The 26,753-nt window shown below is 47.5% G+C and overlaps 3 protein-coding genes across 3 annotated transcripts; 2 read left to right on the top strand and 1 right to left on the bottom strand.

Moving 5' to 3' along the window:
- Positions 1 to 438: 438 nt before the first annotated feature.
- On the top strand, positions 439 to 25,983 carry LOC118511518. Its single transcript, XM_036054706.1, has 13 exons — positions 439 to 633; positions 926 to 1,986; positions 2,070 to 2,160; positions 2,241 to 2,391; positions 2,485 to 2,661; positions 2,747 to 2,895; positions 2,979 to 3,965; positions 4,057 to 4,180; positions 4,271 to 4,447; positions 4,535 to 4,710; positions 4,889 to 6,370; positions 7,163 to 7,684; positions 21,819 to 25,983. Exons 1-13 carry the CDS (start codon positions 583 to 585, stop codon positions 23,871 to 23,873), a joined length of 7,203 nt encoding a protein of 2,400 aa, XP_035910599.1. The 5' UTR covers positions 439 to 582; the 3' UTR covers positions 23,874 to 25,983.
- LOC118511519 (ATP synthase subunit alpha, mitochondrial) lies at positions 12,379 to 15,666 on the bottom strand. Its single transcript, XM_036054707.1, has 4 exons — positions 15,434 to 15,666; positions 14,444 to 14,680; positions 14,032 to 14,372; positions 12,379 to 13,958 (listed from the first exon to the last, which is right to left on the bottom strand). The coding sequence occupies exons 1-4, from the start codon at positions 15,497 to 15,499 to the stop codon at positions 12,947 to 12,949; spliced, it is 1,656 nt and encodes a 551-aa protein (XP_035910600.1). The 5' UTR covers positions 15,500 to 15,666; the 3' UTR covers positions 12,379 to 12,946.
- On the top strand, positions 16,152 to 20,893 carry LOC118511523 (protein tamozhennic). The gene is made up of 6 exons (XM_036054711.1): positions 16,152 to 17,593; positions 19,258 to 19,336; positions 19,412 to 19,532; positions 19,626 to 19,805; positions 19,879 to 19,966; positions 20,062 to 20,893. The coding sequence occupies exons 1-6, from the start codon at positions 17,473 to 17,475 to the stop codon at positions 20,169 to 20,171; spliced, it is 699 nt and encodes a 232-aa protein (XP_035910604.1). The 5' UTR covers positions 16,152 to 17,472; the 3' UTR covers positions 20,172 to 20,893.
- Positions 25,984 to 26,753: the final 770 nt, after the last annotated feature.

Genomic DNA, 26,753 nt, shown 5'->3' with positions numbered 1-26,753 from the left:
AGTTTTTATCGTTTTCGAACATCGGCAAACTGTTTTCAGTTTTAAAAAAAGGTTTAATCTGTTTTTGCTCGAATTTGGAAAAAACTATCGTTTAAAAAGTGTTAAATTTAAAGTGAAATAGTGCTCTGTTCATCGATTCGGTTTGGTCCAGCAATTTTGCAATATGAAATCGAAATGACAGTTGAACAATAAGTTTCAATTTTAAATTTTCGAATTCTTTCACTTTACGCTTTTTCAATCCATTTTATTCACCAAGTTATTCTTTCGACCTTAATTATGGCATTTTTTTAAATAATCAACTCTTTGACCTCGCAAAAAAGGCCAAACAAATAATATCGTTTCCAAATTCAATCTCAAACGTCACCCCCGATTCCGTTGCTGCTTCAAATTTCAACTGTCAAGTCTGGGTGGCGCTTGTGTACCGACCCGTCCACATACTGACCTTGCTTCTTCGCATCAGAAATTGACAAATAAAAAAGAAGTCAAGCAAGCAAAAAAACTCTGAAAAGCAATATGTCAAAGAATAGGATTTTGGTAAACAATCAAAGAAAATTTTAATTTTCTTACCATTTCCCGGCCTAGATGGAAGTGAAAATGCAGCACCGGACACGGGCACACATGTTCCAGATACAGGTAGGTGCAGGCGATTGGCCTCAATTCACTGCTGGCCACTCCCGCGACGGGTCGATGATGGCTAGCTGGCTGGCTGGCTGGCTGAGTGGCTCGTAAATTGGGGCTATGCAACCCTCTTCACCAGGCTAATGCTTGTCCATTTTCTTTCTTTTCCGCCGTCGTTTCGTCTGTGTCTGTGCCTGGCCGCGTCTGGTGCATCGCATTGCACAACATGTGCATCGCGCGCTCCAAAATGCGCCCATCACGCCACACTGCCTCGCACTGCCCGCCTTGCGTCGTCCTTCCCGCGTAGGTCAAAGCGCTGATCAAGACGCTGAAATGTCTGCAGTCAGACGATAAATACCAGGCGCTACTGTTTCTGATCTCGGCCATCAAGCTGTACGTGAAGTTTCTGTACAACGACTGTCAGGAGCGGCTCTGCAAGCCCGCAATACTCCGGGAGTTGAACAATATCGAAAATGTGATTGTGGTGAACCTGCTAAAATCGCGTAGTGCACCCGCGTCGGGTTCGTCGCTGTCAGTTGCTACCGGCCACACAACCGTCTCCTCGTACGGTGATGACATTGTGGGCAAATCCTGTCTCGACATTGACACCAGCACCAGCGTCCGGTGTACGGACGTGTCGCTCGGTAGCGATGGTTTGCTGTTGATGCACCCGCACCGAACTACCACCACCCCCGGATTAGCCCCACTCGTTCCCTGGGATCTGCGGGGGAAGCTACTGCGCGGAAATCTATTCGACGGGCTGCCACTGACCGGAAGCACCAGCCTGGGCACGGAACTGATCAGCAAGGGTGGTTCGCTGCTAAAGACGGGACAGCGCGTCGCGTCCGGGAACCGTTGGTTGGGGAACGTGCGTATGAATCGTGCGCTGGTGCGTATGATCGCCAATCACGACTTTAAGCTGCTGTTCAACATGTTCGAGCAAAGCATCTTTCCGGCGTGGAAAATTTACAAAAACGAACGAATATTCGTGCGGAAACGGCCCGCCCTAACGACGGTAACGGTACGCACCTCGCTTCCCGCCATTTGTTACGGCAGCGGCTCGTCCCATTCGCCACCGGCCACGTACATCAAGAAGGAGGAGTTCGATTTCGATCCGCCGTACTCGATCACGGACGACCATAGCTTCGAGGAGCTGAAGGACGAGGATGATGAGGATCTGTTGCTGATGAAGGAGGACGATTCGATAGACAATTCGAACGAAATCTTCTCGGAGGAGGAATCTTCGACGAACAACACCTCGCTGATGCTGTCGTCCGATACGAACACGCTGGACACGAACGATTCGAGTATGGTTTCGCACGAGCGCAACAAGGAGCAGGTGTACCAGTGCTTACTATGTGATAAAAGGTAAGCCGCCGGGATGGTGTAGTTCAAGCGTGTGCAGCGTACTAATGGGAAACCCCCACACCGTTAATTTCTCGCCCGCACAGCTATAGGAAACGCAAATCTCTTGTCATCCACTTTAGCCACCATCCGGGCTTCTGTCCCGATTGTGGCAAACAGCGAGGAGTAACTTCCGAGGTAAGGATGAGCTTGCTAAGGGGTCCTAATGGTGCCGAATGCTAATCACAACGTCCGTTCGCTTTTCCTTATGCTTGCAGGAAATCGTTGAGCACAATCGAATCTATCACAAAAACCGGCCTCACATATGCGAACACTGCGGGGAAACCTTCACACGGAATCAACAGTATCAGATACACGTCCAGGGACATTTTATAAGCAAGGATAGAGTAGCGGAGCAAAATTGTAAAAGTAAGTGCGCGATCGTTGCCAGGGCCGGACCACCGGCGGCAGGCATCCGGACGAGTTCAATGAGATGTTCTTTTCTTGTCCGCCGTTCCACAGAAACTCACAAGTACAGCTGTAAAACATGCGGTATCGTGTTTAACAATCAGAAATATCTCGAAAAGCACATCCAGAAAACCAACCACCAGGCGGAAGGTTTGGTGTGCGACATTTGTGGTGCAATATTTTCCAACAGTATCAAACTCAGTCAGCACGTCAGTCGCACTCATCACACCGGTAAGCGAATGGTGGCGAATGGTCATACTTCGTGGCGGACGTGTATCTAACGTGCTGCTCCACCTTTTTTTTCCACCCCTTGCAGTGTTTCCACCGAAAGCTACCTTAGAAAGGAGTATGCTTCTGCAGGGAACCAGCGTCACGGATAAAGCGTTCACCTGCGAACAGTGTGGTGCATCGTTTCTCTCCCAGCCCTCACTACGGGAACACATCAAACTGTCACATTCCGTTCCGGTAAGCTAGTAATCGCAAAAGAGGGTTCTTTCCGTTACCTAGCAACCCGCACTACATCGAGCACTCTCTCTTCTACTCCGCAGGAAAACAAGTTCGAGTGCAATATTTGCAACAAACTGTTCGCCGCCAAACGGTCCCTCAAACGCCATAAACTTTGCCATTCGGACGAGCGCGCCTTCCGCTGTACGGTGGAAAATTGCAAGGAATCGTACAAAAATCAATCGCACCTTGCCCGCCACATGAAAACGGCCCACCACATTGATCCGCCCTCGAAACGGTTGCAGAAGGCGAAAGCGGCAGCTGCGGCGGCCGCATCGTCGGCGACGGCCAACACCGGTTCGACCGCTTCGTTAGTCGATCCGAGCTCGACCAGCGGAGACTTTATCGCGCACGGTGACGGTGCACCGCTGATGGGTGGCGGCGGATCGTGCGATTCGCTGAAGGGAATGGGCAGCACGTTGAAGAAATCGCTTGGAAGTAGCGAAAAATCGCTCGGCGACAGTAGCACCAACTTCAGCGATAATCTCTCCTCGTTTAATTACGAGTTTTCCGACGCGACCACGGCAGGAACGTCGACGCCAGCGCTGGCCGCTACGTTGAGTACGGGTGGCGACGGAGGGCCCGCTCTGCTAACGGGCAATCGTACGTCAGCGCTAACTTGCGCCGTAAGTGGACCGCAAGCTGGTGCGTTTAATGATCCCGTGATTGGATTTGGTGCGAAGCACCAGCAACAACAACCGCAACATCAGCAACAACACCTCGGTGCATGGCAGAATCTCGAGTTTGCGTCAGCGACAACGCATCGATCGGCAGCAATGCCGGGCGGTGTCGGTGGCATGCAACCGCTGCCGGACCCACTGGCAACGACCGGTAGCTTTATGGAGGGTGGTGGCCACCACCATCCACAACACATGCAAAACCACCATCACAACATGCAGCAGCAGCAGCAGCAGCAGCAACCGCCCCACCATCACGGACCACCGGGCTCGATCGCGAATCAGATGATCGGGACGGGGAGCAATTTTATGACCACTGGAAGCAGCTTACCGGCCAGCGCGAGGAGATTCCCTGTAAGTGGTGGTAGCGTTGCGAAACATTGCTACCGATCGATTTGTACGATTGTAATCATTGCTTTTGTTTGCTCCCATTTGCGTTCCACAGCTTCCCGAGGCTAGCTTCATCTGCGAACACTGTGACGAAACCAACTTCATCAACGCGCAACAGTACCAGCTGCACGTACAGGACCACTTCGCCGCCAAGGAGGGTAAAGATCACCCGAGCAAAAGTAAGCCCGCTTACGCGCCACCGCATATAAATCGTAACGATGTATTAAACGCTCTTTCTTTGTTCTTTTTTTTCCACGAAATTTTTGCAGAGCTGCTACGGTTGATCTGTAAAACATGCAATCTGGTGTTTGCCACTGGAGCACAGCTCGATCGGCACATACAGAAAACGAACCACCACACCGAAAGCATCGCGTGTGAAATATGTAGTGCAATATTTAACTCCAACCTCAAGGTTTACCAGCACATGTTAAAGTGTCACAAGAACGGTACGTCCTTCGTTTGTCGTTTCGATTTGAACCTAACCAATGAAACGTTTATTTTGCTTTCTCTCTCTCTCTCTGATCCTTCAACAGATGTTTGGTTTGCTTGTGAACAATGCTCAAAGGTTTTCATATTGAAACAGGACTATGATAAGCATCAGCTAGTGCACCAGACGGTTACGGATCGATCGATCATCTGCGAGCACTGTGCATCGTCCTTCCTGACCCAGGAAGCGCTAAAGGAACATATCAAAATTGCCCATTCGATGGTAAGTGTGACATTTAGTGTGTGATCGCGGAAATTCGGAGCCTCGGAGAAAGAAAGCGGGTTTCTTTCGGGGCCAGTAGAAGCCTCTTTGCTGGCCTCATAATGATTGCAATAAACCTTACCCCTCGAAACGTTTTGCACCACTAACACACGTTCCTCACCTCAATCGCGTTCCGCAGGATAAGAAATACAAATGCAACATTTGCAACAAGCTGTTCGCCGCCCGTCGATCACTCAAACGCCATAAACTGTGCCACGAGGAGGAGGCCGCCTTCCGGTGTCCGGTCGACGGCTGCAAGGAAGCGTTCCGCACGGCAGCCAACCTGGCCAAGCACAAAAAGATGGCCCACCCGGCGACAGGACTGGTCGCTTCGGCGGGCCTAAATGTGATGGCGCACGATCCGATCGTCGATAAGGGTGGTGCGGGGCTTGGGATGCCTTCCGGCGTTAAAATGCTGCCAGGCACGCCGAACGTTGGACCGGGCGTTGGGGGTGGTGTGACGATGAAGGGTATGGAGAAAGTGGCGTTACACCATCCGGAAGCGCCCGGTGTGACAATGTCACCCTCGGGCAGCAGCCAGACGATGGGCGGTCAGCTGGGTGCGAATCCGATGATGGGAATGAATACTGGACCTTCGGCGATGAAGACGGACGGACGATCGTCCGCTGGCGGTATGATGGTGGTGCCGCCGTCCCGCACAAGCAGCGCAGGCAGTAGCGCCGGCATGGGTGGCATTAATAACGGGAGCGGTGGGGCTAACATCCCGTACAATCCGTACGACGCCGGAGGAATGAACTACAACAGTGTGCTGGGACCGCCTGGGGTCGGGGCGGGTGGACCTCACCATACCCATCACCATCATCACCATCACCTTCAACAGCAGCAGCAGCAGCAGCAGCAGCAACAGCAACAAGCTCAGCTTGTGCAGCAACATCATCCGCAGGCTCACTCGCATCACCATGCGCAATCTCAGTTCGTCGGAATGGGAGGCAATCCGGGCAGCTCCTCGGGCCTGCATTACGCAGCGCGCGGCGGAGGTAACGGACCCGTCAGTCAGACTGCGGAACAGCAGTCTATGGCGTACCGCATGGGCGAACCAGCTGCTTCCGGGTCCGCCCCAACAGCAGCAACAAACTCCCCCAACATTCCGTACGGCTACAGTCAGCTGAACAGTGCGTTCGATTGGCAGGGTATGGAGATGGGCACGGCGGCCAATGCCGAACCGGGCCTAATAAGTGGGTCACCCGGTGGGCAACCGCAGGGTGGTGCGCCTGGCAGTTCCGGTACCATGAAGAGTGCAAATAGCAATAAATATTACAACGCAATGCATGAAGCTGCTAGTGGTGGTGGTGGTGGAGCGGCCGCCCCGTCGTCAGCGGTTGGCGGTACCGCATCGACCGGCTTTCTTTCGCCTCAGCAGCTGCAACATCAATCTCCCCATCACTCACAACACATGCAGCAGCATCATGCACAGCAAAGTCAGCTTCAGCAGCAGCAGCAGCAACATCTTCCACATCATTCGCATCATGGACAGGTTGGTGTTGGTGGTGGGCTACCGAACAAACCTGTTCCGGACCAGCATACCTCCCATCAGCAGCAGCAGCAACAGCAGCAACAACACCTGATGAGTATGAACAGTCAGGAAATGATGGGCTACCAGGTAAGATATCTCCATTAAAGCTCTTCTTGGCTTATATGTTTTTGGCCGGGATACTTCTGATTGAATGAAGATCTGAGGCTATTGATCACAAGTGCTTCTCCTCCAGACGAATATTTCATCTTCTCCAACAGCTTAAGCGCTGTGGAAGCACTTGAAAGTCTATGAAGGCAATTAAGAGCCCTGACTACTTTGTGAAAGAAATTTTAAAGGTCTTAAGCTCCTTGTTTGAAAAATCTTTCCGAATATCTATTGTTTGGTTGCCCGCTCATGGCAGTATTCTAGGTAATGAAAGGACAGAAAAATGGACCCAAAACGGGCCCCTCGGAAGGGTCTCTTTTTGATAGGCTGATCCTACCTCACGAGCACATGCTTGCTCCATTGCGGTAGCGGCGTCAGGCTCCACCTGGTAAGAGCTGGCATCGAATCCCGTTCGGAGCGCAGCATTAAAACGAAAGAGAATAAAGTAAATGAAGATGCAGCTCCGCCCTTTTTCACTTAGATGCACCTCATGTGTGAAGATCTGATCCTAACTTATATCTCTTCTTATGTTAATAAGTGATAGATGCTGCGAATCGAAGCTCAAGGCTTACATTCTATTTCTCAAACATCAGTAATAATTTGATGAATTGATGGTGTGGTTGGCGCCTTATTAATCTTGAGCCTATGGATGGCTGTTTAGAGCGTTTCAATGGGCAATATTAACCAATGTTTTTGGTTAAATTTCTGAGCATCTTTTAAACATTTTAAAGGACTTATTGGCACTAACAAACAAATATTGAATGTTTCTTTTAGGACATGTGGAACGCGAATATGATGAAAATGGACTTCCAAGATGAAGGAAGCAGTGCAAACACGGCAAGCGGCGGTGCTTACAGCAGCTTAGGAAATATTCTTAACAATCTGGAAATGATGGGCGGTAGCAATAGTACTTTCGAGCAGCAGCAGCAACAGCAGCAAACTCAGCAGCAACAGCAAGGCTATGACATGATATCCACTCCGCGTACAAGCGCTGACGCTCATCCACAGTCACAGAGAGTACAGTCCGCTCAATCGCCCGCCTTGACACCGCAGCAAGTACAACACCATCAGCATCATCACCAGCAGCAGCAGCAATTACACCAGCAGCAACAAGCACACGCGAAAGGAAGCCACTTCCACAAGCAGCCTCAGCAGCAACATCCTGCGCACGGACACGCCGCCGCACAAATGCTACCGGCCGGTGTGGAGCAGAGCCAGATGGTGAACCAACACCACCATCAGCATCAACAGCAGCAATACTTTCCCGATCATCACGGTGCGCATCAGCAGCAGCAGGTGCCACATTCACATCACGCTGGTACGATGGGCCATACGATGGCAATGCATCATGGTCACGGGCAGCTGCAGCACGGTCATGGGCAGCATGCCGCACAGCAAACGCCGAGCCCTCACCATCCGCATCATCCGCATCACCTTCATCAGCAGCAGCAACTGCAACAACAGTACAATCCTCATCTGCCGCATCATCCGCAGATGGTGCCGCAACATCATGCCCACGCACCGGGACCTCCCGGTCAGGCCGCCGGCACCGCAGGCAACACTGGCAGTGCCGGTGGTGGTCCCGCTCACCTCACACATCACAACCCCTCACAACATCCCGGTGTGCCCGGACAGCAGCAGCAGCAGCAGCAGCAGCAGCAACCTGGTATTAGTTTTAATCCCGCCCAAAACACAGCCGACCACTCGAATGCCAATGCGCCCGCCTTGCCCACGTCGGATGTTTCGAAAACGCCGAACAATCTGCCGTTCGTCGATAGCTTCACCGAATCGATCGACTATCTGCAGCAGTCCTTTCAGTACGTGTAATAACGACTCGTAGTTGTGAGGGTCGGTATCAGGGTCGTCCACCTCCTCTTTGTTTTCTGTCTTATTTATTTTGCTAAAAGCATGCATGGTTCATTTAGTCAAATTGTGTAAAAAGTGCAAACATACATTCCCTTTTTCATGATGTGCGCCGTACGGTATGTGTGTGGTGAAGCTTTCTCTATGGCCGGTCATCTCAACAAACGTTGTCCATTATCATCATCAGCATTACATGTAGTAGTAATAGTGTAGTGATGGAGACGAACGCCCTAATGCCGTATTAACGGGCCTGGTGCAATTGAACGGATATTCGGGGTCCTTATGTTGGCAAAGTTGTGTTGTTTTGTTTTTAACATTTTTAACACACACACACACACAGGCATTGTGTGCGCGCAAAACGGCAAATGTTTTATGTTTTAGTGAGTGCTAAGAAGATTTTAATTTAATCAAGTGCTAGTAATATGCTCTCCCATACACACACAAACACACTGTAACGTGGGGCGTGTAGGACACGTTCGCCATTAGACACAGTTAGCAAACACCCGTTTATACGCCGCTAGCAAATACGTATAATGCAAAACAAAGCCTGCAGGGGTTTACATGTGTATAAATAGTGTGCGCTACCTTTTAATTTTTAGTGTAAGACTCTTGAATTGGAGGGGGAGTGTTAAATCAAAAACCGACGGTGTAGGCCACGCTTCGATATACATTGTATTGTATACAAAAGCAGGGCAAAGCAGGAAAGTTATATATGAACAATATGATAGCGCGAATAGAGCTGGTGAGCGTAGTAGGCTAGCATAAGAGATGTGTTGATATAGGCAATGGCTTTCAGGGTTGCCAGGGGAGAGTTGTACAGTGCGTAAAGAAAGAGAGAGCGCGTTCCACCAGCTCATACAAAATAAGCGTCCAGTATGTTTTTACCCAGCTGCACAGACGTAGACGATTGCTTCGATCGCTGTGTATCGCGTACCAGCGTGTAGCGTTTTGTATGAGCTGGAGAAATCAGAGTCTGATCGATACAAAACAAAAACGTTTAAAGAACCTTTACATTTTAACTTACGCAATTACGTGATCGTCGTCGTGCACCTATCGGGTAAAAACCTCCCTTTTTGTTTGTTACTAAAGTACTTTAGCATTATCTAGCTTTGCAATAGGAACAAAACAAAAACAAAGCGTAATTTCGTTTTGTCGGCGGTTCGATAAAGTACATGTACATGTACGTGTTGTACATTTATTGTTTGTTTTATTTTTATGTTAGGTAAGCCGTGTAAAAAAACAAGTTAACTTTTAAGCTGCTGACGTTAATCATTGTTGTAAATAATTTATCACTTTCTTTTTTGTTTATTTGGTTTTGTAATAGAACAAGGGATATGATGATGTCGTTACGCTCTCTTGTTTTGCCTGTTTAAAAATGGAAATGCTTCCTTTTTTTTCTATGTTTCGATTGTCCCTGTTTTTCTGCCCACCCGTTCTGTTAGCCGATCGCGAATGATAGCACGTAAAAAGCAATGCAATATAGAGGAAAACGCAAAGCAAACAGCAAACGAACCACAACAATAAGCAAATAACTCGAGGGAAGGTATAATAGTGTTTAAGCTTATGAACCATTGTATATCCTGTAAAGCAGCATTAGACAAACACAAACTCACACTCACAAACCACGTAGTTTACGGGGGGGGTTTTCGGTTTAAAATGTAAATGCAATGCATTCTTTGTAGGAACGGCACGAGCTCATCTGCTTCGATTACAATATCATTTGGTTAGTTCACAATGAAGAAGGAAATTGATTCCTCTGCTATCTGAAGCCGTTTCCATGTCAACTAACCTTTGTGCACCATTTCATCTAAGGAGCCTACATACAAAGATGGATGCTTTTACATTATCAATCGAAAACCCCTGTACTCTGCTAAACGTACAGACCTACACAAAAGGAAGAAAGGTTTTGTATGTCGTTCCGGCAGTCAAAAGGACATGATCTCTGATTTAGAAGAAAAACCACACACACACACACACACACACACACACACACACACACACACACACACACACATACACACACCTGTAAGCAACCGGTTCAGCCACTCTTCTGTTGAAAGTTAAATAACCGACACACAAATCATCACGCAAAGACACAATCACAAACTAAGAAGGTATGATTGATGCTTTAAACACCGGGGGATTTCTTATTTTCGAAGGAATCTCGCGTAGTAAAACAGTGTAAAAAAAAACAAAACGCAGAGAGGATGATCTCCAAGTGGTAGTGTACAAAACAGAATGGAAGATGCCGATACTAACATCTCAAACCAACCAACCAATGAAGAATATTTAAAGAAGGAAACTGAACACAACATGGGGGAAAAAACACCACAAACAAAACTTGTAAATTAAACCTGACACAAAACTGTTGTAAAAAAAAAGAGATAAGCATAAAAACGAATAAGCATTTCCTTTTTAAAACTCAACCTAAAGACGTACTAAACACAGATAACAGATAAGAAATAGAAAGAAGGTGAAAGTAGTACTACAACAAAAAAAGAGGGGAAAAAAGAATCAACAATGTATGATAAAAGTTGGAAACTTGTAAGCAACAACCACCTCCCTGAAGGAAACTCTCACACTCCAATACTCTCTTGCAGCAACTGTTTTATCAAAGTCGAAGGTGTAAAGAGGAAAACGAACGCAATCGATCGCGATGCATCGATGTCGCAAGCTCATCAAAACATACAATAAATAGAATGCTATATTAAAGGTACACCAGATATTACAGCAAACGGCCATTTGCTCCCCCATGGCTGCAAGTGCAACGTGCGAAAAATATTATACAAAACAAGCCGGAAGACACAAGCATTTCGAAGGGTGGTAGAGCATGGCACACACACACACACACACACACACACACACACACACACACTCTTCTAGCAGGACACAGCAACATAAAAAAAAACACACACACATATGCTATAAGGCAGGCAGAAGAGGAATCAAGCGCGGAAGCATAATGACGCTGGGGAAGGTATATGAAGCGATACAAATTTAAAAAATAACTATTAATCTATTATATACACGATTATTATTATTATTATTGATTATTATTATCATTATTATTGTACCATTATAACTATTATTGCAAAATAAATGCTAAACCAGAAACAATAATTGTGAAGAAAAAAAAAACACACACAACAATGTGAAGAAGAATCGAAAACCTCGTCCCGCGCGTTTGTATGTGTTTTCTTTTGAATGTATGATGACTTCTCCCCAGAGATGATCTGCTCCAGATGTCGTCTGAGTTAGAGCCTTCCAACCTTTCGATCAATATCTTATCGCAAACCAAACATTCGGCCAGATACAAGGCATGTTAAAAAAATTAAGCAAGTTCTGGAATATCATTGGGAAATTGGAAAACCCTACCCGAAGCAATATCGTTGTGCCTATACATTGTAGGACCGACGAACCCTTTTGGTCGAGAACCTTAAATAAGACCTCAGATTCAAGTTTGTTTGAAGAGTTCTTATGAACAAAGACCGTTTGACGAGGCCCCTTGTGCGTGGACCAACTCAGGGACACTTTCAGTCGAAGTAGTGTTAGTGGCGGATCAAGTGCCTCTGAAGCTTTAGGCGGAATGAACGTAGGGGACGCTTATGTGCTCGAGATCCGAGACTGCACATCAGCTGACCGGAGTGGGAGACTTTGAGAGAACCCGCGAGATGTATCCCGCGGAAAGATTTGTAGAACCCGACGGGACCCAAGACGGTGACCTATACCGCCCACCGTTTGATCCGCAATTGGTTGTATCTATCTGGAGTATGGCAATTTCATAGCCTGAACTCTACTGACATACGTTTCTGTGATTCCCAGGATCTACTAGCCTTAGAGGCGGAGGCATATTTAACCTGCGTTAACTAACGCTTGAGTTCTAACAATATTCCCTAGCATACCCGTTCATAGATTTTCGTCAGTGTTGGACAATTTTCCAATTTGTCCTAAGGTACCAGCATCAAACCCATAGTGGTCGGAAGAGTTTGGCATCCTGCTGGTCATTTTGATCACACAAACCCTGCAAGTTTGGCAGGCATCCCGAAAGATTTCTGCTTGACCGGCAACTTCAAATGTGATATTGGTATTTAGCATTAGTTTTAAAATAATATAAGCAAGAAGAAGTCTATTTTCGATTTTTTTGTTTCAGTCATTCCAGCATCCACTAACGGGCCCAAAGGGTTAACACGCAGCATCATTATCGGTACCGGGGTTTGTCGGGAGGCGCTGGAAAATGACTGTCGCTCGCTTTATTGAAATTCTTCCATCTACATGTGTCTCCCTAATACGAATTCGTGCCGCCCTCGGTTCTTGATCGTGTGGTAGGATGTTGTTTCTAGCCGTGCAGTACTTGCTATGCACAGTGGTTCTATCATTCATACGGCTGTTGTTGTAGTGCAATGGGCGAAGGTGTGTTTTAAAACGATACTTTTCTCTGCACCTGTTTACTGATGGCATGCGCGGTTCCGAACCAGTGCTTTCTCGCTTTTCCCATTTGATTTTCTTCCATCGTGTCAACAAGATCTTTTTGTCACCGTGCTTTTGTTTTGTTGTTGCTTTTTTTCGGAGGCCTCCGTATCTGCCTCCGTATCTCGCTCTCTCTCTCTCTCTCTGTCGTTCTCTTCTTAGAAGGGATTTGTGAAGCAACAAAAGGATTTAATGCTTCGGAAAAAACTATACGGAAGTCAGCACCATTTAAGCGGAGAAGGTGGACATGAAGCTGGTGACGACGGACTTCAGCTTAGCGTCGGCATCGTCCGAGATCTTGCCCTCCGAGGCGATCTGTTGCAGCAGCGCCTTCTCGTTCGTCTTGACGTGCGCCAGGAATTCCTTCTCGAACTTGGTAATCTTGCCCGGGTCCATCTTGTCCAGGTAACCGCGCACACCGCAGTAGATGACGGCGACCTGCTCCTCGATGGCCATCGGCACGTACTGACCCTGCTTCAGCAGCTCAGTCAGACGCACACCACGGTTCAGCAGCTGCTGGGTGGCGGCATCCAGATCCGAACCGAACTGGGCGAACGCAGCGACCTCACGGTACTGGGCCAGCTCCAGCTTCATCGAACCGGCGACCTGCTTCATGGCCTTGGTCTGGGCAGCGGAGCCGACACGCGACACGGACAGACCGACGTTAATGGCCGGTCGGATACCCTTGTAGAACAATTCCGTCTCCAAGAAGATCTGTCCGTCTGTGATCGAGATGACGTTGGTTGGAATGTAAGCGGACACATCACCGGCCTGCGTTTCGATGACGGGCAGGGCAGTGAGCGAACCGCCTCCGAGCGTCGGGCTCATCTTGGCCGCACGCTCCAGCAGACGCGAATGCAGATAGAACACATCACCCGGGTAGGCCTCGCGACCTGGCGGACGACGCAGCAGCAGCGACATCTGACGGTAGGCGACGGCCTGCTTCGACAAATCGTCGTAGATGATCAGGGCGTGCTTGCCGTTGTCACGGAAGTATTCACCCATGGCACAGCCCGAGTACGGCGCCAGGTACTGCAGCGGAGCGGCATCCGAAGCGGTGGCGGACACGATGATGGTGTAGTTCATCGCACCGGCATCAGTCAGACGCTTCACGATCTGGGCGACGGTGGAACGCTTCTGACCGATGGCGACGTAGATGCAGTACAGCTTCTTCGACTCATCCTGTCCGTCGTTGAAGCGCTTCTGGTTGATGATGGTGTCGATGGCCAGAGCAGTCTTGCTGCAGAAAACAATACGGTTCATGTAAATAATTCTTCCCAAGCTCCCCAATATTCAAGCGTTCAATGCCTTACCCAGTCTGACGATCACCAATGATCAGCTCACGCTGGCCACGACCAATCGGCACAAGCGAATCGACGGCCTTAATACCGGTCTGCATGGGCTCGCGCACAGACACACGCGGGATGATACCCGGAGCCTTGATACCGACACGGAAGCGCTGCTTCGTCTTGATTTCACCCTTACCGTCAATGGCGTTACCGAGGGCATCGACGACGCGGCCCAAGATTTCATCACCGACCGGCACGTCGACGATGGCACCGGTACGCTTGACGATATCGCCTTCCTTGATCAGCTTGTCGTTACCGAACACGACCACACCGACGTTATCCGGCTCCAAGTTAAGGGCCATACCCTAAAACAGAAAACAAACCAAGTGATTATTTTTTCTGTCCTCTACCGGTGGCTGGTGGCCAATTAGCTTACCTTAAGGCCGGAGGAGAACTCCACCATCTCATCGGCCTGGATGTTCTTCAGACCGTACACACGGGCAATACCGTCACCGATGCTGAGCACACGGCCAGTTTCCTCCAGGTCAGCCTTCGGGGCTGAGCCGAGGATGCGCTCCTCGAGGATGGCCGAGATTTCGGCACCACGGTTGGCAGTGGAAACGTGGAAGTTGCGAGCGGCAACCGAAACAGCCGGCACGGCGATCTTAGCAACCTACGGAAAGAAAAGCGCCGGCAAAACAAAAAAAAAGAGCATTACATAACGTGCAAACCGAAGGTAAATTTGGTGGTTTGGGGGAATTTTGGTAAATATTTCAGAAAAAAAAATGCTGAAAAATCTGAGTAAGAAAGAGATAGTAAAGTTCTCCGCTATAATTCACAATTTATCGAAAACTCAATCTCAATTACTTTTGCATGTTTTGAGGGGGTTAGGTTTTTCTCAGTGTGCTGTCAGTTTGCATCCGCCATCATGAAATCTTCATGCGGGTTGATATCGCCCCATACCAAACTCACAGTTCACAGCTGGTAAAATTCTCCATTCGATTTGCATCTCAGTTTTCCTAACCGTCCAGTTCATTTTTCCAGTACCGCCCACACTTTTCCATCACTGTTTTTCTTTTCCATTTTCACTCGTACAAAATTGCAACGAGCGTTACATAACGGGGAGCCGTCGCCGGGGCCGACTGAAGAACGTTTCGGGGCGACCGGCACTGTGAAAATCTTCGCCGATTGCATAACATGCTGAGAGGGGTGGAAAAAGTTTTCCCCGTTCACGAAACACTGGTCACTTGCACTCGGTTTTTGTGGATTAAATTTTCAACCATATTCCTCTGCGATTATGTCACCATCTTTTCATCCGGCCGTCCGTCAGGAATCGATAAGCCACACGCACGCACATATACAGTACACGCGAAACATGTCGTCGCCGGGGTGCTGTGATGAAATTTAGGAAGTCATTTTTGCTCACCTGGGTCGCGGTTCTGGGCAGGCTGCGGGCCACGGAGGCCGCCAGACGGGCAGAAATCATCGACATCGTTGTTGTTTCTGCGGATTGCTGCTGCTGGATTTAGAGTACTGCTGAACTGAACGCCTAAAGTTCCACGGTCGTCGTTGGATAATGGGTTTCCTACAACTTCTTCGCACGGACTGCGCGACTTCCTTCGTGAAAATGGAGGTCGTTTTCTTTCTCTTTCTTCCGACAGCTCTTGCCGTTCGACAGCGGAGCCGTTGTATATTGAGTAGGGTTGACTTCTTTCACGAATTGAGTGAGTGTTCGAAATTGTGGGGGTGTGGGGTTTCAGCTGTTTTATTGGTGGTTAATTGAATTGTTTGATTACTTTAAAAAAATAATGCGCTCCAGAAAATGGAACCAAGTTGAGCATGCTGTTACTACGTTTGTAATAGTCTACTAGCATTGGTAGGCGATGAACCGAAACAAGGTTGTAGCCAAAAACCGACTATTTATCATTTGGCCACTCTTAAATCAAGTAGATACATTAAGTGCCTGACATCAGAAGGTATTTATGCAATCAAACGCTTATTTTGTTAAGGAATATTGACAAATTATATTTTCCCCACAGGTCGTTATTTGTCGGAAGGCTCAATGCTGTCGGATTTATTGTCGAAGCTTTCGAAGATCCGACAGCTGTCATACCATTTGACAGTAGCACAGCTTTTTTTTTGTATCGCCCTCATTGTGCGAGAGAAAAACGTAAATAGAAAAAAAAGTTTACACAAATATTGGATCGTACTGAAGAAGTTTGTAACTTCCCCCTTGGACGGTGCGTTGTGTTCCGATTTGCGACGGTACATTTACGGAAGCTGTTACTACAATAAATTGGAACCTGCATCAAGCACAATCGGAACTGAAGCCCTACGGTGTGATGGAATGTCTGTGCTGTAAGCTCCTGTAGGGTGGCAATTGGGTTAGGACCAGCTGAAGGCAGAAGCAGAAAGAATGCATCTGTCAGAAATTCCTTAGTTTGTCGCGAGGAATTTCGGAATTGTTGTAGATAAATAGCTCGGAACTAATGCATTGTAGTTAACGGAGTAGGAAAAAGGCTCAGTTTCCCCGGACGGAAGGAGCTAGCGAGGTGCGCCGTGGAACCCTTTGCGAGATGAAAAGTGATCTGGGTTTTATCACGGAAGCGGTACATTAGTGCGGAAGTGCGTGTTACTCATCCGATGCTGCAGTGGTGTTAACCAGCGAGAAAGGAACACGCTCGACACAACAAGTTACAGTGCAAAAGAAGACCTGGCCGGAGCTGGCAGGCAATCTGATAATCGCACGGAATCAATCGGGATGAGTGCAATAACGAGACGGTTATAAGCGATGGGCGATAAACCGAAACAATAACAAACAACAACAAAACACCTGACACATCATCGACTCTCGGTCGCTGGTCGAAATGGTGTTTCCTTGGTGTCGCCGACCAACGGAGCTGGCTATGCAGATCTTTTAATAGAAATTTGTGTGTGTGTGTGTGTGTATGTTTTTTTTGCATTGCTAGTCTCATGAGCGCTTCTGGCTCGAGCAGGCAAGTCTCACTATATTTATAAACGAGGTATGTGTGTGTGTGTCTGTGTAGTTAGTGCATGCAGCGATGAGCAAAAGTGTCACAAGTCACGGTTCGTCCTGGTTATGTGCGGTACAATTGTACTGGATCTCTCGCAACAAACCCTTTGCAAGTGTGTAATGTGTGCGAATTCGGTATTGTAGTGAAAATTAATCACAACAAAGCAAATCAACCATCGTCCGACCTGTTCCGATGGTACGCTACAAAAGTGCGGTCAAGTGCAAACGCGAAAACGTTCCCTCAGTTTCCTTCCGGTTCCGGCGCACAATCGGGTCAACGGATCGGGTCAGCAGGCGCTAGAGCGCACGGGGTACGGTGCGGTACGAGCAAAACAGAAAAATCAATCGAACGTATCGTCCCGACGTCTGCGACGGTGACGGCGGATTGGAGTTACTTGCGAGAGTGAACGAAAGCAAAACTATTCGCCAGGATGGCCTACAGCTCGGCCGACACGCACGACGCGCTGTGGAAGCAAATATTGGAAAACCACTGGAAGTATGTCGAGTCCGAGGAATCGATGCTAAAGATCGAACTGCGGCACGACCTAGAAGGTAAGGGATGACTCAATTCTGTTGTGTATGCAGGAAGCGAACCTGTTTTCGCGGACGGTACCATTGCCGTAATGGGGATTTAAATTGTCATGAGTAGTAGCAACACAATGCGGGTGCGAGGGCTTTAATTATATCACCTTCTTCTCGCACCGGTGCGACAATGTGACTGAGTTTAAAGAATAAACTAGCTAACCGCGTAGAACGCTCAGCAGTCATTGTCGATTCACGTGAATTGTTTTACTTTCCATAATGGAAAAGTACATTTTTAATAACACAGCTTAAAGCAAAAGAATAAATTGCATCAAAATAACGCCAATTACAATCAAGCTAGGCACTAACTAGCTCCTAGCTGTTTGCTAGATCTAGGCACTTTGGTAGACAGAGGCTCCTACGTTATAATTTTTGCTACCAGCGATATCTACGCGATACGTTACTTGGCTGTGATGAATCACTTGAACAAGTGTAGTAGTGAGTGAGTTCTTTGATTGAATTTGCCACTTTTTTTCTTATCAAACCTTCACGCCGGTTCTTGTACCTTTCGCGAGATAAGAGCAGCGTAACTTTGTGCGTCTGAATGTTTTACTTTTCCACTCGTAGTCTAATCTACTTCAAATTGGAAGCATTTGTAGGTCGCGATCTGGTCGGGATCTGTATGCCCCTGGAAACGTCCGTTGACCGTGGCGAATATTCTAACGTATTTGATGAGTCATAAGATCAATTGAATTGTTGATTACACGCTGGAGAGCAACGTCTCAGTAAAACGGAATCGTCTGGCATGTGACATCCTCGAAAAAGGGGTTATCATATTAAAGGATGAATTTAAAAGATGCAAAGATAACTGCAATTTAAATTTAAAAAAATGATCATATTAATAGACCTATCAAAGAAATAGGCCATAAAAGGACAAATAGCTGAATATTTTTGCCAGCGAAAAGTCCGGATGAGATTCGATATCTGGTCCAGGCGTGTGAACGATCGTCGTCGCTGCCTACTCGTTCAGCGAAGCAGGAAAAAATAATAAGCTAAGCCATTAGACTTTGGACAAGCTAAACAGGCAAATATGGAAACGCTCTCCAATGAAATCTAGGAATATGTAACATATATTTTAAGCCACATTTTAAAAATAATAATGGTAACTCTCCTTGCAGCACTGCGCTGCAGAATTTGCGTAAAATATTGGCTTTTTAAATCATACAATGCATAGAGATGGAATCAAAAATGCAACTGTTCGGGTTTTCGTTTCAAAATAGTATCCTAAATCTTCTTAAATAGTATCCAAAAATCCTAAATTTATGTTGCCGGCACTGTAGGTGTTCTTGATCATCCTGGAACACATACAAGAAACGTAAAGCCAAGATTAGCAAGCACTTCAAACTTTGCTGCAGTCCATTTGAAAGGCCGTTCAATAGCCAATCTTCCTCCAAAGCGCGGAGCATTTATTTAAAACTGAAAAAGGTCAGATAGAATGTGCATTTATTTTTAGAGACAAGGGAGCAACTCTTTATTCGTGTTTAAGCGCCACAAACAGAGGAGAAGAACTCGGTTACATTTTAATAAAGGATATTAGTTTAAATTTCTATCGGTTGTGTTTGATATATTCTATTACCACTGGAATTTTGTCTTTTCATTATAATAAACAATTTTCCTTTTGCTTCACCTTTCAGATCTGATAGAAAAACGTTTGGGAAAGGTGCCACCGAATGAGAAATTTTATCTCGACGACACAAGATACGCTTTCGATAGGTATGTCCGCACACCACACTTTGCCGAATTTAATATTTAATTGTTTCCATCGTTTGTGCTGCCATTGTTTTGCAGCTCGGTCGCACATCTGGATGATTTTTCGGCCTATAAAGCATCGATCGGATTTGAGGCAATCAGCCAATACGCTAACAATCTGTTCGTGAAACCATGGCGAAAGGAATATAAAGTGATAAAGGTAATAAACAGCTTGTGGGATACGGTACCCTGTTTTTTTTTTTTTTGAAACAGTTTCATAAGTGATCGGTTCCTGCCATTGCTCACATTCCAGATGTACTCTGGATTCTACCAGCATGAAATAGCGGCCAATCTGGTAAATGCGGAAAAATTATTTCAAGCCATGGGCTATCAGCTGATGCCGAACAAAACACTCGTGCTGGACGGTCCGATCTGTCCGGATCAAGTGATGAATGTTGCGCGAGACGCGATTACAGCGTACGTGGAGTGTCAGGTGAGCACGACGCTTTACCAAGGAACTAAGGATCGAAGAGTTTACTATAATCGGGTCCCCTTCTCTCCTACAGATGATGAAACGAATTTACAGTGAGCTTACTTCGCTGCGGCTATCGATAGATTGGATTGATATTTACAACTTCAGAAGCTACCACGCTGGTTAGTAGTGGGCAGAAGCAAACGGAATATTGGCTACGAATGGATGTCTAATTTTAACAACCCCCCCTCCCCCTTTTTGTCTGTCTTTTTTGCAGCTGATGTAATGCAAACAGTGAAGCAAATGGCTCTGTCTATACAAGAAAAGCATCACAAAAAACAGCAAGCCAAATTAAGAGGTATACTATGGAAAGCCGTAGTCAATTAGTGTGTAGTTTTCTGTAGCGATTGCTGTCTAAAATCATTTACACATTAGTTAGCATTATGATTAGTGTTAGTTTCACCTGCATGTAATCTAGAGGAATGCATTTATAATAATTATGTGTTTAAGTATTAACACGTGCGCACGTAGAGCAACATTCACTGGAAACCAATGTTAAGTCATTTATTATTCATCTTCCTTTAATATGTCCGTGCTGTTTCCTGTCTACAATCAGATTTAGCTATGAAAATGTCATGGTTGGAATATTTCATGTGCTTGACTTTATGTTAGTGGCTTAGTAGATTGTTTTCCTTAGCATTATTGCTTGCTCCGCTTACATGCTTAACCTGTGCGCGCACGAGTTCTCGTCCCATCTATACTAAGCTGAAAAAAATAACTTTCAAATCTAAAGTATGTTTATACTTTCCTGCAATAACAGAAAGGAGTAAGCGTTAATTTTAACTTTAAATTTATCTACCTTCTGTTCAACTGGCATTTGCAAGCAACTATAACATTTCTCAATTAGCCTAATATTCGCATGATCTACTAACGACGTATGCATTTAAAAACAAGGATCTATCTTTGGTCGGCGATGAAAACAGAAAACTTCTACGAACAAGTCAAAAATTATGACAATACGGCGTCAAGCCGTCTTAATCAAACTTAACGCTCCCATGTGTTCAACCCCTGCGAGGGCTCACGATCACTTCATCGGCCATCTGCATCATCAAAATGTTGCAAACAATCCTGAACCTGAACAGATTTGATTCCTTTTCCTTTGGTAAGGCAGTTTCGATTAGAGCTACCTACAAGTCGCGCTGAAGCTCCAACGTGCAAGCTAAACAGCTGTGAAGCTCTCATTCCCGCTAAACAGCGTTTAAGAAGCTTCGCTTTTTAATTGAGTAAGAACACAGTATCATCGCATAAAATCGATCCTTTTTTTCCAAATGCATACGTTACTTATCTGATCTTGGACTATCTTAAACTGTTTTTTTTTATCGCCCAAAATGTATAACCACAATAAAACTCCACAGTGTTTTGTGTCCTGTGTCTTACACGCCCCTAACAAATTTGCATTTGCCCCTTTTCTGAGTTCTGTCCACCGAACTGTATCACTACCCTTAACCGTCCTCACGGGGAGTGCGTATGACTGGCGCGCATACTGTAAATGGTTCTTCAATTTTTCTATCTCTCTTCTCTCCAGACACGTACGGCAATAATAGTGCGCCCGCTTTAGCGCCCGCTAGTAGCTGCAATTCATGCAACCCGTATCAGTTCCATGTGCAAAGCCAACAACCACCTCCCCCGGTGCCGGCACCGGCCGCCTCCGCCAACGCTTACTGTGGTGCCGGTGGTGGTGGGAACGGTGTCGTTGTTGGCAGTAGTCAGCTGTACAATAGCGCTGTTGTTGCTGCACCCTGTAGTATTCATAGCCAACATCAAGCGCATCATCATCAGCAGCAGCAGCAACCGCCACCGCCGCCCCCACCACCCCCACAACAGCAGCAGCAACAGTTGCCAGCAAATGCGTACGGTGGTGCATACCATCATCCCCATCATCTTCCACCTTCTTCGCATCCTCACCATCATCACCATCTTCACCACAGTAGCTACCAGAGCTTTCAGCCGCCGACGAGTACAGCCGGCGCGCAGCAGCAGCAGCAGCAGCAAATTGGTGCGCCACCTCTGGGAACGATGCCCCATTCGAAATCGCTCGATCACTATCAGGACGCGAACAGTGCGGCCGCAGCTGCTGCAGCTGCTGCATCGGCCGCCAGCATGTACGGCATGAACGTTTACATGCAGCGTCACTCCATCGATCAGCCCTATCACTACACGATCGCAACGCCGTACGGTGGTGGGCAGGCTGGCGCCGTTACGTCGGCCATGCAACAGCCAGCGTACGAGGGCGGACCGCTCGATGGAATGCTGGCGTGTGGTGGGGGAGTGGCCGGCGGTGTAGGCAGTAGTGCCGGTGTAAGTTGCGGCAGTAACAATCATCCTTATAATAATGTTCCAGGCAGCAGCGGCGGCGGCGGCGGCGGCGGCGGTCGCTATCCACCGATGCCGTACGCAACCAACGCCAACTTTCCGATGGGCATGCCACCCGGACCGATGTTTATGAATGGTGGTGGTCAGCTGAAACATCACCAGAACGGGATGGTGGAAGGATGTGGACCGGGGTACCGGCATGCAACCATGAGCATGGGCTATCCTTCCTATCGGAACGGTGGTATGATGCCGCCGGGTTCCTACTACCATCAACCGCCGATGGATCAATCATCGCTCTACGGCGGTACGTCGATAGCAACGCAAACGGCCGGCTATGGAGGATCGGCCGCCCAACCGGGTGCATCGATACTAAGCAGCAAGAAAAAAATGCACGATGATTACGATATCGTGTCGAGCGGTATGCGCCGGAGCAACGATGCAACGTTGCGGTCCGGTGGCGGTGGATGTGCCAAAAAGCTGGACCGTTATCACAAAAATTCGGAGCTGCTGATCGATTACGAGAGCGACATGCTGCCGGAAGCGTTGGCCGAACGGAGTCTGAAAGAGCAGCAGCAGCATCATCACCACCATCACTATTTGCACCATCAGACGTCCCGCAACTCGAGGCAATCGGATTTCGATAGCTACGAGGAGGAGCAGCTACAGCGGGAACAGGAGCAAAGTAGCAGCAATGCAGCGCGACGCATTTCGAGCAAAAATCAGGACGGCATCGGATGCTACGAAACGTGGAACTACGTGTATCAAAATTTGGAAAAGCAAGGCTACACGAAGGATCTGGGCGAGAGGGGTGACTTTTTGGTGGATGAGTTGGGCGACGACGCCGATGGCAGGATGATGGAGGACGAGGAGGAGGAGGAGCAGGAGCAAGAGGATGTCATTCGACGATCGAGGCGTCGGGCGGACATGCTGGTGGATGATGTGCATCACTCGAGCAGGCGAGAAGCGACCAACAACGCGTCCACCAGCACGACGCTGCGCCGCAATCACAACGAGAAGTTAAAAGCGATGAAACCGAAAGCCGCCGACAAGGTGGACGGTATAGTCCGGCAGGCTGGTGGCGGTGTTTCCGGCACCCGACAGCCGGGTTCCGCAACCGAAACCCGTACCCGGCACGAACGGCACGCGTCGTCCGGTTCGGCGGTAACGTCCGCCAGCACGATGGTGCAGAAGGTAGCGAAAATGTCACTGTCCACCACACCGACCGACGATCTGCTGGGGCTGGAGCAGAACGGATGCAAGCCCGATGCTACCAGCACCAGTCGACGGAATTCGGTGACGAGCAAAAAACCCATCACACCTCAGGGTTCCGGCTCGTCGTCGTCCACCGGCGCGGGTCCGATGGCCGCGAAGGAAACGAAAAACAACAGTACGAGCACGGGCATTTTGGTTCACAACCATCATCAGCACGGTGCGATGAGCAGTGGCGTTTACCAGGGCGGTGGCAATGCGAAGAAGAAAACGGCCACATTCGATACCGGTGCGGTAACGATCATTAACCCGAGCCCGACTGGGGGCAGTCCCGGTGCTGCCGGTGCCGAATGGAATTGCAATTTCTGTACCTACCTAAACCCGGACGTCAAACGCATCTGTGATATGTGCTCCAAGAGCCGGGACTTCCGGCTCGACGGAACGACGTCGACGACCAGCAGCGCGGCCGCCGCCACCAGCAACGGCACAACGGCAACCTGTGTTTAAAACCCATTTTAACGGTTTCGCTGAGGAGTGATACTGTTAATCGCTCTGTTATGACCTGGTTCCGGTTCTGTTTTACCGTACCGTACTATCGTTGTGTTGTTCAAATTTCACCCGGTACTGTTGTTAACCTGTTTTTCGATTTTTTATGTGCAAATTCCCGCCAACTGTTTGTGTTTTAACCTTCCACGGCCATTTTATGTTTTTATTGTTGCACTTTTACGATCGTTGTTAGGGTGTGCAAAGACATGGGACCGTTTTTGTGCGCCTCCTTGGCATAGGAATCCGGTGGAGCATGAGCATTGCAATTGCTTGAAGCAATTTGAGTTGAACATTAGCAAGGGAGTTGATTCCGCTAGTTGCAACGAATGGCGGCAAGGATTACAGAATTTTCAGTTTAGTGTTTGGATGCAAAAGGGACGGCCGTTGCCGTTTGGCCCCATACTCCAACTATCATACTGATGCGTTGAAGCAGTAGCATAATAATAGGCATACAAGAAAAACGGGTTCGTATGGTTAAACCATCAAGCGTTTTGTGACGGGAAACTATGTGAAATTGGAACTATTAAGAAGCTTTAAACATTTCGGCCCGCAAGCCGTGACCGGAAGCACACGATTGGCACCGCAAAACCAATTATACCGAAACGAGCGAAACAAAAAAACGAGACAAAACCAAACTGAAAAACTACTACTTGATAAACTATGCTGGAGAGGCTGGAATGTAGGGATTAAACGACGGATCGACAATCGCGCTTTTGCAAATAATATGCATTGGTGTATGCTCGCCCAGCAGCACTGGAAAGGCCGAAAGGCCCTGGGTAGGGCAGGGAACCGTGGCCATATAAGGGCAACGAATGGGGAGCCAGTGGAGGAAGCTAATTAAACATGATGTAACCTGGCGTGGCGAGCTCGAACTAGTGATGGGCAAATTGAGTCAGAAGGAGTGAATGAGTTAAATCGTGATTCAAATCATCACGAAGAGTTATTGCAACTCACTTATGATTTAGCTCTCGATGCCGCCACCAGTCACTCACTCAGGGCCTCGCAGGGAGTCAGGTAGATCTCCAGATCAAATCACTACTTGGTAAGCGCCTGCACTTACCGCCCAAGGCCTTAGTGAGTTAGTTGGACCGAACGTGAACGTGAGTGAGTGATGAGTCGGCACGGAGAGTGGCATAATTCATCGAAGTTTTACTCTTAAAGATGTGAGTAAAAGATTCAACTCGCTGCTCTCACTTCTGCACTCCGATCCGAATTCACGTAACTGGAGTGATTGCTCCCATCACTAGCTCGAACGACGAATAATTGTTAATTAATTTATCCTCCAAAAGCAAAATTGAATTTGAAGGAGTTGCCGCGCCTGGCTGCAAAGCAAAAAAATACTAGTCACAGAGTGAAAGATAGCGAGAAGAAGCGAGACGGAGAGATGGGAATGATTTGAAAGCGAGCGGCGTTAAAAGCGATTGTACATCAGCAAAACCGATTGTTATACACTATTTAAAAAGGAAAAGTTTAAAAGGTATTTTTAGTTTTACACTTCAATACATGTTAAAAATGAGACAACAATGCAAATTGGATTGATATTTACTGATTTAGGGTAAACGCAGCAAAACGCTAAACCAAGAGTTTAAGAAAAAAAATCCCCGGCCCCCCGAACCGAGCACCACCACCACCACCACCAGACAGGGATTATCAGCAACCGTTGTGGGAACGCAAGTGGGAAAGGAACGCTGATTGAGCGATGGTTTTTGCTGGGGGGTACCTCTATCTACATTTTATAGCAAATTTCTAAAAAACCGATCACGAACGCGTAACGCGAATGGGATAAACATAAAGCAAAATCACACATACACACTTATAAAGCAAACCAAAAATAAACCACAAACTACTAAACAGAACTCAAAACAAAAGGTAATGGGAAATGGCGTCGGTATACGTGGATCGGTCGGGCCTCAGAAGAGGCCACTCGGTCGGGGTTAGGAACTTAGGCGCTACTTTGTACGCACCGGCATTTGTGACAAAGTGCGGGGCGAGTATCGAGGATAGATCGAGGAACGATGAATGAAACTGTTTCGCATATTATAGATTTTAATAAAACAAAATGATCCATTTCTTTGTTTGCTGTTGAGATAAAAATGCGCTTTATTTTGCTGCGGTGTTAATGGGCCAGCGTTGGTTTGATTTTTTTGGATGGCGTTCATACCTATCACATCGGTTCCGATTCCGATTCCGGAATCGATTCTGAAATTCATTCCGAGCCTACTAGTTGGAATCGATTCTGTAAACTTCGAAATCGCTCCGGAATCGATTCCGAGCAAATCATCATTTTGCCCATCACTAGTTGCCAGGACACGTTGGGTGATCGCTCGTTTCTTCTACGATTTACTCTGATTGAAAGAGCTGTCCAATCAATAACTATTGGATATATAGGTATAGGTTATCGACCTTATTCTTTCTTTTGCGAATACTTTCGCTTTCAGTATTCCTTTGCGCCACATCTAAGTTCTCACGTGTAAGTGGCCTCTTTCAAGGAGTATTATCCAACTAACCTTATCCAAAGGCTTTGCCTCGTCCCAAAGACCTCGTTCAAGAGGGTCTTGTCTAAGGCTTCTCGCCCAAGAGGGTATTGTATGGGTTTCGATCAAGCAGCTCCGTATTTTTCGCGATTCTCGTCCAACGGACTTCAGCCTTAAGAGACTCGTCCAACCGGTTTCATCTAAGGAATTCTACTCAAAGAGCCTCAACTAAATACAACTCGTCCACGGAAGATCGTTTAAAGGGCCTTATCCGAAAATCTTACCCAACTGACCTTTTGCGCAGACTCTCAACTAAGATGTCTTTTCCTGGAGGTTCGCCTGAAGAGTCTCGATGGATCGCAGACCC

This window comes from Anopheles stephensi, chromosome 3, assembly GCF_013141755.1.
Source record: "Anopheles stephensi strain Indian chromosome 3, UCI_ANSTEP_V1.0, whole genome shotgun sequence".
NCBI lineage: Eukaryota > Metazoa > Arthropoda > Insecta > Diptera > Culicidae > Anopheles > Anopheles stephensi.
The sequence above is the reverse complement of the archived record's forward strand: the minus strand, read 5'-3'. Positions and strand labels throughout refer to the sequence as shown.

Bases quoted from the DNA above. Each gene is read 5' to 3' on its own strand.
- LOC118511518 (XM_036054706.1), top strand. From the start codon at position 583: ATGGAAGTGAAAATGCAGCACCGGACACGGGCACACATGTTCCAGATA. The intron at 2,896-2,978 runs GTAAGCTAGTAA...TCTACTCCGCAG, and splicing joins AACTGTCACATTCCGTTCCG to GAAAACAAGTTCGAGTGCAA. The intron at 4,181-4,270 runs GTAAGCCCGCTT...AAATTTTTGCAG, and splicing joins TAAAGATCACCCGAGCAAAA to AGCTGCTACGGTTGATCTGT.
- LOC118511523 (XM_036054711.1), top strand. From the start codon at position 17,473: ATGGCCTACAGCTCGGCCGACACGCACGACGCGCTGTGGAAGCAAATA. The intron at 17,594-19,257 runs GTAAGGGATGAC...TTCACCTTTCAG, and splicing joins ACTGCGGCACGACCTAGAAG to ATCTGATAGAAAAACGTTTG. The intron at 19,806-19,878 runs GTGAGCACGACG...TCTCTCCTACAG, and splicing joins CAGCGTACGTGGAGTGTCAG to ATGATGAAACGAATTTACAG.
- LOC118511519 (XM_036054707.1), bottom strand. From the start codon at position 15,499: ATGTCGATGATTTCTGCCCGTCTGGCGGCCTCCGTGGCCCGCAGCCTG. The intron at 14,373-14,443 runs GTAAGCTAATTG...TTTCTGTTTTAG, and splicing joins AGTTCTCCTCCGGCCTTAAG to GGTATGGCCCTTAACTTGGA. The intron at 13,959-14,031 runs GTAAGGCATTGA...TGTTTTCTGCAG, and splicing joins ATTGGTGATCGTCAGACTGG to CAAGACTGCTCTGGCCATCG.